Raw genomic sequence first — 21,343 nt, 5'->3', positions numbered from 1 at the left:
CAAACCTAAACCACATCCATAAGCCCAGAGTGATGAGATCTATTAGATCACTTACAATATTAGCCGACCTGACATGCATCTCGTAGTTATCCTGCTCGCCTTGTGTTAAGCGCGACACCTGATGTTCCTCTTCAATCTGCAAAAAAAAAAAAAATCATCATCTGTTTATGCAAAACCAGACGAGCACCAGAGAACTTAATGAGCACTGAGAATTCCAACACCACAAAAAAACAAACATCACCACACAACTTGGCACAGCTGGGCAAGTGTCCGCAGTGACCACACCAAGTTAATAGCACTAATAAGAAGAGATACACATTGACAGGACTTATTACCCATACTGACCCACTGGACCAGCAAACAAACGTCCTATGTTATGTATAGAACATACACCAGAGGATACAAACAGGGACAGGTCTATCACTAATAAATACATGGAATATGTCTATATAATCTGATACCCTTCTAGAGGGACAGGTCTATCACTAATAAATACATGTAATAATATGTCTACATAATCTGATACCCTTCTAGAGGGACAGGTCTATCACTAATAAATACATGGAATATGTCTATATAATCTGATACCCTTCTAGAGGGACAGGTCTATCACTAATAAATACATGTAATAATATATCTACATAATCTGATAACCTTCTAGAGGGACAGGTCTATCACTAATAAATACATGGAATATGTCTACATAATCTGACACCCTTCTAGAGGGACAGGTCTATCACTAATAAATACATGTAATAATATGTCTACATAATCTGATACCCTTCTAGAGGGACAGGTCTATCACTAATAAATACATGTAATAATATGTCTACATAATCTGATACCCTTCTAGAGGGACAGGTCTATCACTAATAAATACATGTAATAATATATCTACATAATCTGATACCCTTCTAGAGGGACAGGTCTATCACTAATAAATACATGTAATAATATATCTACATAATCTGATACCCTTCTAGAGGGACAGGTCTATCACTAATACATGTAATAATAATATGTCTACATAATCTGACACCCTTCTAGAGGAACAGGTCTATCACTAATAAATACATGTAATAATATGTCAACATAATCTGATACCCTTCTAGAGAGACAGGTCTAGTACTAATAAATAGATGTAATAATATGTCTACATAATCTAACGCCCTTCTAGAGGGACAGGTCTATCACTAATAAATACATGTAATAATATGTCTACATAATCTGAAACCCTTCTAGAGGGACAGGTCAAGTACTAATAAATACATGTAATACTAAATCTACATAATCTGATACCCTTCTAGAGGGACAGGTCTATCACTAATAAATACATGTAATAATATATCTACATAATCTGACACCCTTCTAGAGGGACAGGTCTATCACTAATACATGTAATAATATGTCTACATAATCTGATACCCTTCTAGAGGAACAGGTCTATCACTAATAAATACATGTAATAATATATCTACATAATCTGACACCCTTCTAGAGGGACAGGTCTATCACTAATAAATACATGTAATAATATATCTACATAATCCGATACCCTTCTAGAGGGACAGTTCTATCACTAATAAATACATGTAATATGTCTACATAATCTGATACCCTTCTAGAGGAACAGGTCTATCACTAATAAATACATGTAATAATATGTCTACATAATCCGATACCCTTCTAGAGGGACAGGTCTATCACTAATAAATACATGTAATAATATATCTACATAATCTGATAACCTTCTAGAGGGACAGGTCTATCACTAATAAATACATGTAATAATATGTCTACATAATCTGATACCCTTCTAGAGGGACACTTCTATCACTAATAAATACATGTAATACTAGGTCTACATAATCTGATAACCTTCTAGAGGGAAAGGTCTATCACTAATAAATACATGTAATATGTCTACATAATCTGATACCCTTCTAGAGGGACAGGTCTATCACTAATAAATACATGTAATACTATGTCTACATAATCTGACACCCTTCTAGAGGGACAGGTCTATCACTAATAAATACATGTAATAATATATCTACATAATCTGACACCCTTCTAGAGGGACAGGTCTATCGCTAATAAATACAAGTAATATGTCTACATAATCTGATACCCTTCTAGAGGGACAGGTCTATCACTAATAAATACATGTAATAATATATCTACATAATCTGACACCCTTCTAGAGGGACAGGTCTATTGCTAATAAATACATGTAATAATATATCTACATAATCTGATACCCTTCTAGAGGAACAGGTCTAGTACTAATAAATACATGTAATAATATGTCTACATAATCTGATACCCTTCTAGAGGGACAGGTCTATCACTAATAAATACATGTAATAATATATCTACATAATCTGATAACCTTCTAGAGGGACAGGTCTATCACTAATAAATACATGTAATAATATGTCTTCATAATCTGATACCCTTCTAGAGGGACAGTTCTATCACTAATAAATACATGTAATACTAGGTCTACATAATCTGACACCCTTCTAGAGGGACAGGTCTATCACTAATAAATACATGTAATAATATATCTACATACTCTATTAGTACTAGACCTGTCCCTCTAGAAGGGTATCAAATACATGTAATAATATATCTACATAATCTGATAACCTTCTAGAGGGAAAGGTCTATCACTAATAAATACATGTAATATGTCTACATAATCTGATACCCTTCTAGAGGGACAGGTCTATCACTAATAAATACATGTAATACTATGTCTACATAATCTGATACCCTTCTAGAGGAACAGGTCTAGTACTAATAAATACATGTAATAATATGTCTACATAATCTGATACCCTTCTAGAGGGACAGGTCTAGTATTAATAAATACATGTAATAATATATCTACATAATCTAACACCCTTCTAGAGGGACAGGTCTAGTACTAATAAATACATGTAATACTATGTCTACATAATCTGACACCCTTCTAGAGGGACAGGTCTATCACTAATAAATACATGTAATAATATATCTACATACTCTATTAGTACTAGACCTGTCCCTCTAGAAAGGTATCAAATACATGTAATAATATATCTACATAATCTGATAACCTTCTAGAGGGAAAGGTCTATCACTAATAAATACATGTAATATGTCTACATAATCTGATACCCTTCTAGAGGGACAGGTCTATCACTAATAAATACATGTAATAATATATCTACATAATCTGACACCCTTCTAGAGGGACAGGTCTATCGCTAGTAAATACATGTAATAATATATCTACATAATCTGATACCCTTCTAGAGGAACAGGTCTAGTACTAATAAATACATGTAATAATATGTCTACATAATTTAACACCCTTCTAGAGGAACAGGTCTAGTACTAATAAATACATGTAATAATATGTCTACATAATCTAACGCCCTTCTAGAGGGACAGGTCTATCACTAATAAATACATGTAATAATATATCTACATATTCTGATACCTTTCTAGAGGGACAGGTCTAGTATTAATAAATACATGTAATAATATATCTACATAATCTAACACCCTTCTAGAGGAACAGGTCTAGTACTAATAAATACATGAAATAATATATCTACATAATCTGACACCCTTCTAGAGGGACAGGTCTAGTACTAATAAATACATGTAATACTATGTCTACATAATCTGACACCCTTCTAGAGGGACAGGTCTATCACTAATAAATACATGTAATACTATGTCTACATAATCTGATAACCTTCTAGAGGGAAAGGTCTATCACTAATAAATACATGTAATATGTCTACATAATCTGATACCCTTCTAGAGGGACAGGTCTATCACTAATAAATACATGTAATAATATAGCTACATAATCTGATACCCTTCTAGAGGGACAGGTCTATCACTAATAAATACATGTAATAATATATCTACATAATCTGATACCCTTCTAGAGGGACAGGTCTATCACTAATAAATACATGGAATATGTCTACATAATCTGACACCCTTCTAGAGGGACAGGTCTATCACTAATAAATACATGTAATAATATATCTACATAATCTGACACCCTTCTAGAGGGACAGGTCTATCACTAATACATGTAATAATAATATGTCTACATAATCTGATACCCTTCTAGAGGAACAGGTCTATCACTAATAAATACATGTAATAATATGTCAACATAATCTGATACCCTTCTAGAGAGACAGGTCTAGTACTAATAAATAGATGTAATAATATGTCTACATAATCTAACGCCCTTCTAGAGGGACAGGTCTATCACTAATAAATACATGTAATAATATGTCTACATAATCTGAAACCCTTCTAGAGGGACAGGTCTAGTACTAATAAATACATGTAATACTAAGTCTACATAATCTGATACCCTTCTAGAGGGACAGGTCTATCACTAATAAATACATGTAATAATATATCTACATAATCTGACACCCTTCTAGAGGGACAGGTCTATCACTAATACATGTAATAATATGTCTACATAATCTGATACCCTTCTAGAGGAACAGGTCTATCACTAATAAATACATGTAATAATATATCTACATAATCTGATACCCTTCTAGAGGGACAGTTCTATCACTAATAAATACATGTAATATGTCTACATAATCTGATACCCTTCTAGAGGAACAGGTCTAGTACTAATAAATACATGTAATAATATATCTACATAATCTGACACCCTTCTAGAGGGACAGGTCTATCACTAATAAATACATGTAATAATATATCTACATAATCTGACACCCTTCTAGAGGGACAGGTCTATCGCTAATAAATACATGTAATAATATATCTACATAATCTGATACCCTTCTAGAGGAACAGGTCTAGTACTAATAAATACATGTAATAATATGTCTACATAATCTGATACCCTTCTAGAGGGACAGGTCTATCACTAATAAATACATGTAATAATATATCTACATAATCTGATAACCTTCTAGAGGGACAGGTCTATCACTAATAAATACATGTAATAATATGTCTACATAATCTGATACCCTTCTAGAGGGACAGTTCCATCACTAATAAATACATGTAATACTAGGTCTACATAATCTGACACCCTTCTAGAGGGACAGGTCTAGTATTAATAAATACATGTAATAATATATCTACATAATCCGATACCCTTCTAGAGGGACAGGTCTAGTACTAATAAATACATGTAATAATATGTCTACATAATCTGATACCCTTCTAGAGGGACAGTTCTATCACTAATAAATATATGTAATACTAGGTCTACATAATCTGACACCCTTCTAGAGGGACAGGTCTATCACTAATAAATACATGTAATAATATATCTACATACTCTATTAGTACTAGACCTGTCCCTCTAGAAGGGTATCAAATACATGTAATAATATATCTACATAATCTGATACCCTTCTAGAGGGACAGGTCTATCACTAATAAATACATGTAATAATATATCTACATAATCTGATACCCTTCTAGAGGGACAGGTCTATCACTAATAAATACATGGAATATGTCTACATAATCTGACACCCTTCTAGAGGGACAGGTCTATCACTAATAAATACATGTAATAATATATCTACATAATCTGACACCCTTCTAGAGGGACAGGTCTATCACTAATACATGTAATAATAATATGTCTACATAATCTGATACCCTTCTAGAGGAACAGGTCTATCACTAATAAATACATGTAATAATATGTCAACATAATCTGATACCCTTCTAGAGAGACAGGTCTAGTACTAATAAATAGATGTAATAATATGTCTACATAATCTAACGCCCTTCTAGAGGGACAGGTCTATCACTAATAAATACATGTAATAATATGTCTACATAATCTGAAACCCTTCTAGAGGGACAGGTCTAGTACTAATAAATACATGTAATACTAAGTCTACATAATCTGATACCCTTCTAGAGGGACAGGTCTATCACTAATAAATACATGTAATAATATATCTACATAATCTGACACCCTTCTAGAGGGACAGGTCTATCACTAATACATGTAATAATATGTCTACATAATCTGATACCCTTCTAGAGGAACAGGTCTATCACTAATAAATACATGTAATAATATATCTACATAATCTGATAACCTTCTAGAGGGACAGGTCTATCACTAATAAATACATGTAATAATATGTCTACATAATCTGATACCCTTCTAGAGGGACAGTTCCATCACTAATAAATACATGTAATACTAGGTCTACATAATCTGACACCCTTCTAGAGGGACAGGTCTAGTATTAATAAATACATGTAATAATATATCTACATAATCCGATACCCTTCTAGAGGGACAGGTCTAGTACTAATAAATACATGTAATAATATGTCTACATAATCTGATACCCTTCTAGAGGGACAGTTCTATCACTAATAAATATATGTAATACTAGGTCTACATAATCTGACACCCTTCTAGAGGGACAGGTCTATCACTAATAAATACATGTAATAATATATCTACATACTCTATTAGTACTAGACCTGTCCCTCTAGAAGGGTATCAAATACATGTAATAATATATCTACATAATCTGATAACCTTCTAGAGGGAAAGGTCTATCACTAATAAATACATGTAATATGTCTACATAATCTGATACCCTTCTAGAGGGACAGGTCTATCACTAATAAATACATGTAATAATATGTCTACATAATCTGACACCCTTCTAGAGGGACAGGTCTATCACTAATAAATACATGTAATACTATGTCTACATAATCTGATACCCTTCTAGAGGAACAGGTCTAGTACTAATAAATACATGTAATAATATGTCTACATAATCTGATACCCTTCTAGAGGGACAGGTCTAGTATTAATAAATACATGTAATAATATATCTACATAATCTAACACCCTTCTAGAGGAACAGGTCTAGTACTAATAAATACATGTAATACTATGTCTACATAATCTGACACCCTTCTAGAGGGACAGGTCTATCACTAATAAATACATGTAATAATATATCTACATAATCTGATACCCTTCTAGAGGGACAGGTCTATCACTAATAAATACATGTAATAATATATCTACATAATCTGACACCCTTCTAGAGGGACAGGTCTAGTACTAATAAATACATGTAATAATATGTCTACATAATCTGATACCCTTCTAGAGGGACAGGTCTAGTACTAATAAATACATGTAATAATATGTCTACATAATCTGATACCCTTCTAGAGGGACAGTTCTATCACTAATAAATACATGTAATACTATGTCTACATAATCTGATACCCTTCTAGAGGGACAGGTCTGGTACTAATAAATACATGTAATAATATGTCTACATAATCTGATACCCTTCTAGAGGGACAGGTCTAGTACTAATAAATACATGTAATAATATGTCTACATAATCTGATACCCTTCTAGAGGGACAGTTCTATCATTAATAAATACATGTAATACTAGGTCTACATAATCTGACACCCTTCTAGAGGGACAGGTCTATCACTAATAAATACATGTAATAATATATCTACATACTCTATTAGTACTAGACCTGTCCCTCTAGAAGGGTATCAAATACATGTAATAATATATCTACATAATCTGATAACCTTCTAGAGGGAAAGGTCTATCACTAATAAATACATGTAATATGTCTACATAATCTGATACCCTTCTAGAGGGACAGGTCTATCACTAATAAATACATGTAATAATATATCTACATAATCTGACACCCTTCTAGAGGGACAGGTCTATCGCTAATAAATACATGTAATAATATATCTACATAATCTGATACCCTTCTAGAGGAACAGGTCTAGTACTAATAAATACATGTAATAATATGTCTACATAATTTAACACCCTTCTAGAGGAACAGGTCTAGTACTAATAAATACATGTAATAATATGTCTACATAATCTAACGCCCTTCTAGAGGGACAGGTCTATCACTAATAAATACATGTAATAATATATCTACATATTCTGATACCTTTCTAGAGGGACAGGTCTAGTATTAATAAATACATGTAATAATATATCTACATAATCTAACACCCTTCTAGAGGGACAGGTTTAGTACTAATAAATACATGTAATACTATGTCTACATAATCTGACACCCTTCTAGAGGGACAGGTCTATCACTAATAAATACATGTAATAATATATCTACATAATCTAACACCCTTCTAGAGGGACAGGTCTAGTACTAATAAATACATGTAATACTATGTCTACATAATCTGACACCCTTCTAGAGGGACAGGTCTATCACTAATAAATACATGTAATAATATATCTACATACTCTATTAGTACTAGACCTGTCCCTCTAGAAGGGTATCAAATACATGTAATAATATATCTACATAATCTGATAACCTTCTAGAGGGAAAGGTCTATCACTAATAAATACATGTAATATGTCTACATAATCTGATACCCTTCTAGAGGGACAGGTCTATCACTAATAAATACATGTAATACTATGCCTACATAATATGACACCCTTCTAGAGGGACAGGTCTATCACTAATAAATACATGTAATATGTCTACATAATCTGATACCCTTCTAGAGGGACAGGTCTATCACTAATAAATACATGTAATAATATATCTACATAATCTGATACCCTTCTAGAGGAACAGGTCTAGTACTAATAAATACATGTAATACTATGTCTACATAATCTGACACCCTTCTAGAGGGACAGGTCTATCACTAATAAATACATGTAATAATATATCTACATAATCTGACACCCTTCTAGAGGGACAGGTCTATCACTAATAAATACATGTAATAATATATCTACATAATCTGATACCCTTCTAGAGGAACAGGTCTAGTACTAATAAATACATGTAATAATATGTCTACATAATCTAACACCCTTCTAGAGGGACAGGTCTAGTACTAATAAATACATGTAATACTATGTCTACATAATCTGACACCCTTCTAGAGGGACAGGTCTATCACTAATAAATACATGTAATAATATATCTACATACTCTATTAGTACTAGACCTGTCCCTCTAGAAGGGTATCAAATACATGTAATAATATATCTACATAATCTGATAACCTTCTAGAGGGAAAGGTCTATCACTAATAAATACATGTAATATGTCTACATAATCTGATACCCTTCTAGAGGGACAGGTCTATCACTAATAAATACATGTAATAATATGTCTACATAATCTGACACCCTTCTAGAGGGACAGGTCTATCACTAATAAATACATGTAATACTATGCCTACATAATATGACACCCTTCTAGAGGGACAGGTCTATCACTAATAAATACATGTAATATGTCTACATAATCTGATACCCTTCTAGAGGGACAGGTCTATCACTAATAAATACATGTAATAATATATCTACATAATCTGATACCCTTCTAGAGGGACAGGTCTATCACTAATAAATACATGTAATAATATATCTACATAATCTGATACCCTTCTAGAGGAACAGGTCTAGTACTAATAAATACATGTAATACTATGTCTACATAATCTGACACCCTTCTAGAGGGACAGGTCTATCACTAATAAATACATGTAATAATATATCTACATAATCTGACACCCTTCTAGAGGGACAGGTCCATCACTAATAAATACATGTAATAATATATCTACATAATCTGACACCCTTCTAGAGGGACAGGTCTATCGCTAATAAATACATGTAATAATATATCTACATAATCTGATACCCTTCTAGAGGAACAGGTCTAGTACTAATAAATACATGTAATAATATGTCTACATAATCTAACACCCTTCTAGAGGAACAGGTCTAGTACTAATAAATACATGTAATAATATGTCTACATAATCTAACGCCCTTCTAGAGGGACAGGTCTATCACTAATAAATACATGTAATAATATATCTACATATTCTGATACCTTTCTAGAGGGACAGGTCTAGTATTAATAAATACATGTAATAATATATCTACATAATCTGACACCCTTCTAGAGGGACAGGTCTAGTACTAATAAATACATGTAATAATATGTCTACATAATCTGATACCCTTCTAGAGGGACAGGTCTAGTACTAATAAATACATGTAATAATATATCTACATAATCTGATACCCTTCTAGAGGGACAGGTCTAGTACTAATAAATACATGTAATAATATATCTACATAATCTGATACCCTTCTAGAGGGACAGGTCTATCACTAATAAATACATGTAATAATATGTCTACATAATCTGATACCCTTCTAGAGAGACCGGTCTATCACTAATAAATACATGTAACACTATGTCTACATAATCTGATACCCTTCTATAGGAACAGGTCTATCACTAATAAAACAGAATTTATGCTTACCTGATAAATTTATTTCTCTTGTGGTGTATCCAGTCCACGGATTCATCCTTTACTTGTGGGATATTCTCCTTCCCAACAGGAAGTGGCAAAGAGAGCACACAGCAGAGCTGTCCATATAGCTCCCATTCTAGCTCCACCCCCCAGTCATTCGACCGAAGGTTAAGAAGAAAAAGGAGAAACCATAGGGTGCAGTGGTGACTGTAGTTTAAAAATAAAAACCACCTGTCTTAAAATGACAGGGCGGGCCGTGGACTGGATACACCACAAGAGAAATAAATTTATCAGGTAAGCATAAATTCTGTTTTCTCTTGTAAGGTGTATCCAGTCCACGGATTCATCCTTTACTTGTGGGATACCAATACCAAAGCTTTAGGACACGGATGAAGGGAGGGAACAAGACAGGTACCTTAAACGGAAGGCATCACTGCTTGTAAAACCTTTCTCCCAAAAATAGCCTCCGAAGAAGCAAAAGTATTGAATTTGTAAAATTTGTCAAAAGTATGCAGTGAAGACCAAGTCGCTGTCTTACAAATCTGTTCAACAGAAGCCTCATTTTTAAAAGCCCATGTGCAATCCACTGCTCTGGTAGAATGAGCAGTAATTCTTTCAGGAGGCTGCTGGCTAGCAGTCTCACAGGCCAAACGGATGATGCTTTTCAGCCAAAAGGAAAGAGAGGTAGCGGTCGCCTTCTGACCTCTCCTCTTACCAGAATAGATAACAAACAAAGAAGTTGTTTGTCTGAAATCCTTAGTTGCTTATAAATAGAACTTTAAAGCACGAACCACATCAAGATTGTGTAACAGACGTTCCTTCTTCGACGAAGTATTAGGACACAGAGAAGGAACAACAATTTCCTGATTAATATTCTTATTAGACACAACCTTAGGAAGAAAACCGGGTTTGGTACGCAAAACTACTTTATCTGCATGGAACACCAGGTAAGGTGAATCACACTGTAAAGCAGATAACTCTGAAACTCTTCGAGCAGAAGAGATAGCTACCAAAAAAAAAACAACTTTCCAAGATAAAAGCTTAATATCTATGGAATGTAAAAGGTTCAAACGGAACCCCTTGCAGAACTGAAAGAACTAAATTCAGACTCCATGGCGGAGCCACCGATCTATAAACAGGCTTGATTCTGACTAAAGCCTGACTAAACGTTTGAACGTCTGGTACCTCTGCCAGACGTTTGTGAAAAAGAATAGACTAAGCAGATATCTGTCCCTTTAAGGAACTAGCTGATAATCCTTTCTCCAATCCTTCTTGGAGAAAAGACAAAATTCTGGGAATCCTAACCTTACTCCATGAGTAACCCTTGGATTCGCACCAAAAAAGATATTTTCGCCAAATCTTTTGGTAGAATTTCCTGGTGACAGGCTTTCTAGCCTGAATCAGGGTATCAATAACCGACTCAGAGAAACCCCGCTTTGATAGAATTAGGCGTTCAACCTTCAAGAAGTCAGACGCAGAGAAATTAGATTTGGATGTTTTAAAGGACCTTGTATTAGAAGGTCCTGCCTCATTGGTAGTGTCCATGGTGGCACAGATGACATGTCCACTAGGTCTGCATACCAGGTCCTGTGTGGCCACGCAGGCACTATTAGAATCACCGAAGCCCTCTCCTGCTTGATTCTGGCAACCAGACGAGGGAGGAGAGGAAACGGTGGAAAAACATAGGCCAGATTGAAGGACCAAGGCGCAGCTAGAGCATCTATCAGCAGCGCCTGGGGATCCCAGGACCTGGACCCGTAAAGAGGAAGTTTGGTGTTCTGACGGGACGCCATCAGATCCAATTCTGGAGTGCCCCATAGTCAGCTGGGCAAATACCTTCGGGTGGAGTTCCCACTCCCCCGGGTGAAAAGTCTGACGACTTAGAAAATCCGCCTCCCAGTTGTCTACTCCTGGGATGTGAATTGCTGAGAGATGGCAAGAGTGATCCTCCGCCCATCTGATTATTTTGGTTACTTCCATCATTGCTAGGGAACTCCTTGTTCCACCTTGATGATTGACGTAAGCTACAGTCGTGATGTTGTCCGACTGAAATCTGATGAATTTGGCCGCAGCTAGCTGAGGCCATGCCTGAAGCGCGTTGAATATCGCCCTCAGTTCCAGAATGTTTATCGGGAGAAGAGCTTCTTCCCGAGACCATAAGCCCTGAGCTTTCAGGGAGTCCCAGACTGCACCCCAGCCCAACAGACTGGCGTTGGTCGTTACGATGATCCACTCTGGTCTGCGGAAACACATTCCTTGAGACAGGTGATCCTGAGACAACCACCAGAGAAGAGAATCTCTGGTCCCCTGGTCCAACTGTATTTGAGGAGACAAATCTGCATAATCCCCATTCCACTGTTTGAGCATGCATAGTTGCAGTGGTCTGAGGTGTATCCGTGCAAAAGGGACTATGTCCATTGCCGCTACCATTAGTCCAATTGTCTCCATGCACTGAGCTACAGATGGCCGAGGAATGGAATGGAGAGCTCGGCAAGTAGTTGAGTTTTAACTTTCTGACCTCCGTCAGAAATATTTTCACTTCTACCGAGTCTATTAGGGTTCCTAGGAAGGAAACTCTTGTGAGGGGGGAGAGAGAACTCTTTTTGATGTTCACCTTCCACCCGTGAGACCTCAGAAAGGCCACTACAATTTCCGTGTGAGACTTGGCTCTTTGGAAAGTCGACGCCTGAATTAAGATGTCGTCCAGATAAGGCGCCACTGCTATGCCCCGCGGTCTTAGTACAGCCAGGAGGGACCCTAGCACCTTTGTGAAAATTCTGGGAGCAGTGGCCAACCCGAAAGGAAGAGCCACAAACTGATAATGCTTGTCCAGAAAGGCAAACCTGAGAAACTGGTGATCTTTGTGGATAGGAATGTGCAGATACGCATCCTTTAGATCCACGGTAGTCATATATTGACCCTCCTGGATCATTGGTAAGATTGTCCGAATGGTCTCCATCTTGAATGATGGGACTCTGAGGAATTTGTTTAGAATTTTGAGATCCAGGATTGGTCTGAAAGTTCCTTCTTTCTTGGGAACCACAAACAGGTTTGAGTAAAAACCCAGCCCTTGTTCCGCAATTGGAACTGGGTGGATCACTCCCACTGTATGTAGGTCTTCTACACAGCGTAAGAACGCCTCTTTCTTTGTCTGGTCTGTAGACAAACGAGAAATGTGGAATCTTCCCTTTGGAGGGGAGTCCTTGAATTCTAGAAAATATCCCTGGGATACAATCTCTAAGGCCCAGGGATCGTGTACGTCTCTTGCCCAAGCCTGAGCGAAGAGAGAGAGAGAGAGAGAGAGAGTCTGCCCCCTACTAGATCCGGTCCCGGATCTGGGGCTACCCCATCATGCTGTCTTGGAAGCAGCTGCAGGCTTCTTGGCCTGTTTACCCTTGTTCCAGCCCTGGTAAGGTTTCTAGGCTGGCCTGGGTTGTGAAGCGTTACCCTCTTGCTTTGTAGTAGGGGAGGATGAAGCGAGGCCGCTCCTGAAATTCCGAAAGGAACGAAAATTATTTTGTTTGTTCTTTGTCTTAAAGGACTTGTCCTGAGGGAGAGCATGGCCTTTTCCCCCAGTGATTTCTGAAATAATCTCTTTTTTTTTCTTTTTTTTTTTTTTTGAAAATCTGTTGGCTCTTTTCAGCCGTTATCAATAGTTATCACAATCCAAGATACCGACAGGTATGAGTGGTGAACTATATTGTGAAGGAATCATGATTAGTGTAGTTTAAAAACTAGATTTGTCAATAAAAAAAAAAAAAAAAAAAAAAAAAAAAAAGTATGGTTTGTGAAACTACAATGGCACTTAGGTAATATAAAGCTGAAGTCTTTATCTGAGAGAATAGTAAGATTGTATGTGCGGTCTAAAATAAAGCAAGTGAATTTCCTGACTAACCATTGAGGTTGCGCAAACTATATACATTGAAGTAGAAAAAAGGTTTCGGTGGGAAAGATTTAAAATAAACATAGCATTGCAGCTCGTTGAAGAGACAATTTGGTGGCTCTTAAAAGAGCCTTTGGGTGAGTGAATATTAGGGTGTGCGGTGGGTCTAACCGCCCCCCTCGACCTTGGGGACTGTCTGCCATCAGTCCTTTCTGGGGTCGACTATAGGAAAACAATTTTATAAATATGGGGGGAGGTACTAAAGGTATACCGGGCCTGTCCCATTCTTTACTAACAATGTACGCCACCCGCTTGGATATAGGAAAAGCTTCGGGGGGCCCCGGGGCCTCTAAGAACTTTTCCATTTTACATAGTGGTTCTGGAATGACCAGATAATCACAATCATCCAAATTGGATAACACCTCCTTAAGCAGAGCGCGGAGATGTTCCAACTTAAATTTAAAAGTAATCACATCAGGTTCAGCTTGTTGAGAAATGTTTCCTGAATCTGAAATTTCTCCCTCAGACAAAACCTCCCTGGCCCCCTCAGACTGGTGTAGGGGCCCTTCAGAAACCATATCATCAGCGTTCTCATGCTCTACAGAATTTTCTAAAACAGAGCAGTCGCGCTTTCGCTGATAAGTGGGCATATTGGCTAAAATGTTTTTGATAGAATTATCCATTACAGCCGTTAAATGTTGCATAGTAAGGAGTATTGGCGCACTAGATGTACTAGGGGCCTCCTGTATGGGCAAGACTGGTGTAGACGAAGGAGGGGATGATGCAGTACCATGCTTACTCCCCTCACTTGAGGAATCATCTTGGGCATCATTTTTACATATAGTTAAATGAGAAGGAACCTTGGTTTCCCCACAGTCAGAACACAATCTATCTGGTAGTTCAGACATGTTAAACAGGCATAAACTTGATAAAAATAAAACCGTTACTGTCACTTTAAATTTTAAACTAAACACACTTTATTATTGCAATTGCGAAAAAGTATGAAGGAATTGTTCAAAATTCACCAAAATTTCACCACAGTGTCTTAAAGCCTTAAAAGTATTGCACACCAAATTTGGAAGCTTTAACCCTTAAAATAACGGAACCGGAGCCGTTTTTATATTTAACCCCTTTACAGTCCCTGGAATCTGCTTTGCTGAGACCCAACCAAGCCCAAAGGGGAATACGATACCAAATGATGCCTTCAGAAAGACTTTTCTATGTATCAGAGCTCCACACACATGCAGCTGCATGCCATGCTGTCCTCAAAAACAAGTGCGCCATACCGGCACGAAAATGAGGCTCTGACTATGATTAGGGAAAGCCCCTAAAGAATAAGGTGTCTAAAACAGTGCCTGCCGATATAATCATATCAAAATACCCAGAATAAATGATTCCTCAAGGCTAAATATGTGTTAATAATGAATCGATTTAGCCCAGAAAAAGTCTACAGTCTTAATAAGCCCTTGTGAAGCCCTTATTTACTATCTTAATAAACATGGCTTACCGGATCCCATAGGGAAAATGACAGCTTCCAGCATTACATCGTCTTGTTAGAATGTGTCATACCTCAAGCAGTAAGAGACTGCACACTGTTCCCCCAACTGAAGTTAATTGCTCTCAACAGTCCTGTGTGGAACAGCCATGGATTTTAGTTACGGTGCTAAAATCATTTTCCTCATACAAACAGAAATCTTCATCTCTTTTCTGTTTCTGAGTAAATAGTACATACCAGCACTATTTTAAAATAACAAACTCTTGATTGAATAATAAAAACTACAGTTAAACACTAAAAAACTCTAAGCCATCTCCGTGGAGATGTTGCCTGTACAACGGCAAAGAGAATGACTGGGGTAGGCGGAGCCTAGGAGGGATCATGTGACCAGCTTTGCTGGGCTCTTTGCCATTTCCTGTTGGGGAAGAGAATATCCCACAAGTAAGGATGACGCCGTGGACCGGACACACCTATGTTGGAGAAATTATGTTTTCTTTCATGTAATTAGCAAGAGTCCATGAGCTAGTGACGTATGGGATAATGACTACCCAAGATGTGGATCTTTCCACACAAGAGTCACTAGAGAGGGAGGGATAAAATAAAGACAGCCAATTCCTGCTGAAAATAATCCACACCCAAAAATAAAGTTTAACGAATAACATAAACAGAAGATTCAAACTGAAACCGCTGCCTGAAGTACTTTTCTACCAAAAACTGCTTCAGAAGAAGAAAATACATCAAAATGGTAGAATTTAGTAAAAGTATGCAAAGAGGACCAAGTTGCTGCTTTGCAAATCTGGTCAACCGAAGCTTCATTCCTAAACGCCCAGGAAGTAGAAACTGACCTAGTAGAATGAGCTGTAATTCTTTGAGGCGGAGTTTTACCCGACTCAACATAGGCAAGATGAATTAAAGATTTCAACCAAGATGCCAAAGAAATGGCAGAAGCTTTCTGGCCTTTTCTAGAACCGGAAAAGATAACAAATAAACTAGAAGTCTTACGGAAAGATTTCGTAGCTTCAACATAATATTTCAAAGCTCTAACAACATCCAAAGAATGCAACGATTTCTCCTTAGAATTCTTAGGATTAGGACATAATGAAGGAACCACAATTTCTCTACTAACGTTGTTGGAATTCACAACTTTAGGTAAAAATTCAAAAGAAGTTCGCAACACCGCCTTATCCTGATGAAAAATCAGAAAAGGAGACTCACAAGAAAGAGCAGATAATTCAGAAACTCTTCTGGCAGAAGAGATGGCCAAAAGGAACAAAACTTTCCAAGAAAGTAATTTAATGTCCAATGAATGCATAGGTTCAAACGGAGGAGCTTGAAGAGCTCCCAGAACCAAATTCAAACTCCAAGGAGGAGAAATTGACTTAATGACAGGTTTTATACGAACCAAAGCTTGTACAAAACAATGAATATCAGGAAGAATAGCAATCTTTCTGTGAAAAAGAACAGAAAGAGCAGAGATTTGTCCTTTCAAAGAACTTGCGGACAAACCCTTATCTAAACCATCCTGAAGAAACTGTAAAATTCTCGGTATTCTAAAAGAATGCCAAGAAAAATTATGAGAAAGACACCAAGAAATATAAGTCTTCCAGACTCTATAATATATCTCTCGAGATACAGATTTACGAGCCTGTAACATAGTATTAATCACAGAGTCAGAGAAACCTCTTTGACCAAGAATCAAGCGTTCAATCTCCATACCTTTAAATTTAAGGATTTCAGATCCTGATGGAAAAAAGGACCTTGTGACAGAAGGTCTGGTCTTAACGGAAGAGTCCACGGTTGGCAAGATGCCATCCGGACAAGATCCGCATACCAAAACCTGTGAGGCCATGCCGGAGCTACCAGCAGAACAAACGAGCATTCCTTCAGAATCTTGGAGATTACTCTTGGAAGAAGAACTAGAGGCGGAAAGATATAGGCAGGATGATACTTCCAAGGAAGTGATAATGCATCCACTGCCTCCGCCTGAGGATCCCGGGATCTGAACAGATACCTGGGAAGTTTCTTGTTTAGATGGGACGCCATCAGATCTATTTCTGGAAGTTCCCACATTTGAACAATCTGAAGAAATACCTCTGGGTGAAGAGAACATTCGCCCGGATGCAACGTTTGGCGACTGAGATAATCCGCTTCCCAATTGTCTATACCTGGGATATGAACTGCAGAGATTAGACAGGAGCTGGATTCCGCCCAAACCAAAATTCGAGATACTTCTTTCATAGCCAGAGGACTGTGAGTCCCTCCTTGATGATTGATGTATGCCACAGTTGTGACATTGTCTGTCTGAAAACAAATGAACGATTCTCTCTTCAGAAGAGGCCAAAACTGAAGAGCTCTGAAAATTGCACGGAGTTCCAAAATATTGATCGGTAATCTCACCTCCTGAGATTCCCAAACTCCTTGTGCCGTCAGAGATCCCCACACAGCTCCCCAACCTATGAGACTTTTATCTGTTGAAATTACAGTCCAGGTCAGAAGCACAAAAGAAGCCCCCTGAATTAAACGATGGTGATCTGTCCACCATGTTAGAGAGTGTCGAACAATCTGTTTTAAAGATATTAATTGAGATATCTTCGTGTAATCCTTGCACCATTGCTTCAGCATACAGAGCTGAAGAGGTCGCATGTGAAAACGAGCAAAGGGGATCGCGTCCGATGCAGCAGTCATAAGACCTAGAATTTCCATGCATAAGGCTACCGAAGGGAATGATTGTGACTGAAGGTTTCGACAAGCTGCAATCAATTTTAGACGTCTCTTGTCTGTTAAAGACCGAGTCATGGACACTGAATCCATCTGGAAACCCAGAAAGGTTACCCTTGTCTGAGGAATCAAAGAACTTTTTGGTAAATTGATCCTCCAACCATGATCTTGAAGAAACAACACAAGTCGATTCGTATGAGATTCTGCTAAATGTAAAGACTGAGCAAGTACCAAGATATCGTCCAAATAAGGAAATACCACAATACCCTGTTCTCTGATTACAGACAGAAGGGCACCGAGAACCTTTGTAAAAATTCTTGGAGCTGTAGCTAGGCCAAACGGCAGAGCCACAAACTGGTAATGCTTGTCCAGAAAAGAGAATCTCAGGAACTGATAATGATCTGGATGAATCGGAATATGCAGATATGCATCCTGTAAATCTATTGTGGACATATAATTCCCTTGCTGAACAAAAGGCAAGATAGTCCTTACAGTTACCATCTTGAACGTTGGTATTCTTACATAACGATTCAATATTTTTAGATCCAGAACTGGTCTGAAGGAATTCTCCTTCTTTGGTACAATGAAGAGATTTGAATAAAACCCCATCCCCTGTTCCGGAACTGGAACTGGCATAATTACTCCAGTCAACTCTAGATCTGAAACACATTTCAGAAATGCTTGAGCTTTTACTGGATTTACTGGGACACGGGAAAGAAAAAATCTCTTTGCAGGAGGTCTCATCTTGAAACCAATTCTGTACCCTTCTGAAACAATGCTCTGAATCCAAAGATTGTGAACAGAATTGATCCAAATTTCCTTGAAAAAACGTAACCTGCCCCCTACCAGCTGAGCTGGAATGAGGGCCGCACCTTCATGTGGACTTAGAAGCAGGCTTTGCCTTTCTAGCTGGCTTGGATTTATTCCAGACTGGAGATGGTTTCCAAACTGAAACTGCTCCTGAGGATGAAGGATCAGGCTTTTGTTCTTTGTTGAAACGAAAGGAACGAAAACGATTATTAGCCCTGCTTTTACCTTTAGATTTTTTATCCTGTGGTAAAAAAGTTCCTTTCCCCCCAGTAACAGTTGAAATAATGGAATCCAACTGAGAACCAAATAATTTGTTACCCTGGAAAGAAATGGAAAGTAAAGTTGATTTAGAAGCCATATCAGCATTCCAAGTTTTAAGCCATAAAGCTCTTCTAGCTAAAATAGCTAGAGACATAAACCTGACATCAACTCTGATAATATCAAAAATGGCATCACAGATAAAATTATTAGCATGCTGTAGAAGAATAATAATATCATGAGAATCATGATGTGTTACTTGTTGCGCTAAAGTTTCCAACCAGAAAGTTGAAGCTGCAGCAACATCAGCCAAAGATATAGCAGGTCTAAGAAGATTACCTGAACACAGATAAGCTTTTCTTAGAAAGGATTCAATTTTCCTATCTAAAGGATCCTTAAACGAAGTACCATCTGACGTAGGAATAGTAGTACGTTTAGCAAGGGTAGAAATAGCCCCATCAACTTTAGGGATTTTGTCCCAAAATTCTAATCTGTCAGACGGCACAGGATATAATCGCTTAAAACGTTTAGAAGGAGTAAATGAATTACCCAATTTATCCCATTCTTTGGAAATTACTGCAGAAATAGCATTAGGAACAGGAAAAACTTCTGGAATAACCACAGGAGCTTTAAATACCTTATCCAAATGTTTAGAATTAGTATCAAGAGGACCAGAATCCTCTATTTCTAAAGCAATTAGTACTTCTTTAAGTAAAGAACGAATAAATTCCATTTTAAATAAATATGAAGATTTATCAGCATCAACCTCTGAGACAGAATCCTCTGAACCAGAAGAGTCATCAGAATCAGAATGATGATGTTCATTTAAAAATTCATCTGTAGGGAGAGAAGTTTTAAAAGATTTTTTACGTTTACTAGAAGGAGAAATAACAGACATAGCCTTCTTTATGGATTCAGAAACAAAATCTCTTATATTATCAGGAACATTCTGCACCTTAGATGTTGAAGGAACTGCAACAGGCAATGGTACTTTACTAAAGGAAATATTATCTGCTTTAACAAGTTTGTCATGACAATCAATACAAACAACAGCTGGAGGAATAGCTACCAAAAGTTTACAGCAGATACACTTAGCTTTGGTAGATCCAGCACTAGACAGCGATTTTCCTGTAGTATCTTCTGACTCAGATGCAACGTGAGACATCTTGCAATATGTAAGAGAAAAAACAACATATATATATAAAGCAAAATTGATCAAATTCCTTAAATGACAGTTTCAGGAATGGGAAAAAATGCCAAAGAACAAGCTTCTAGCAACCAGAAGCAATGAAAAAATGAGACTTTAATAATGTGGAGAAAAAAGCGACGCCCATATTTTTCGCGCCAATAAGACGCCCACATTATTTGGCGCCTAAATGCTTTTTGGCGCCAAAATGACGCCACATCCGGAACGCCGACATTTTTGGCGCAAAATAACGTCAAAAAATGACGCAACTTCCGGCGACACGTATGACGCCGGAAACGGAAACGATTTTTTTTGCGCCAAAAAAGTCTGCGCCAAGAATGACGCAATAAAATGAAGCATTTTCAGCCCCCGCGAGCCTAACAGCCCACAGGGAAGAGTCAAATTTTTGAAGGTAAGAAAAAATGATTAAATCAAATGCATTATCCCAAATATGAAACTGACTGTCTGAAAATAAGGAAAGTTGAACATTCTGAGTCAAGGCAAATAAATGTTTGAATACATATATTTAGAACTTTATAAACAAAGTGCCCAACCATAGCTTAGAGTGTCACAGAAAATAAGATTTACTTACCCCAGGACACTCATCTACATG

The 21,343-nt window shown here is 37.2% G+C and overlaps 1 protein-coding gene across 4 annotated transcripts in view; it reads right to left on the bottom strand.

The window, feature by feature from the left end:
• The window catches only part of MED22 (mediator complex subunit 22), a 156,960-nt gene that overhangs the window by 99,385 nt on the left and 36,232 nt on the right, over window positions 1-21,343 (bottom strand). For all 4 annotated transcript variants that reach the window (XM_053695761.1, XM_053695758.1, XM_053695759.1 and 1 more), the window contains exon 3: window positions 56-136. In XM_053695761.1, the coding sequence (XP_053551736.1) occupies window positions 56-136 (81 nt within the window). The remainder of the gene's footprint in view (window positions 1-55; window positions 137-21,343) is intronic.

The sequence above is a fragment of the Bombina bombina genome, chromosome 12 (assembly GCF_027579735.1).
Source record: "Bombina bombina isolate aBomBom1 chromosome 12, aBomBom1.pri, whole genome shotgun sequence".
NCBI classification, from domain to species: domain Eukaryota; kingdom Metazoa; phylum Chordata; class Amphibia; order Anura; family Bombinatoridae; genus Bombina; species Bombina bombina.
This window is presented reverse-complemented; position numbering and strand designations above follow the sequence as displayed.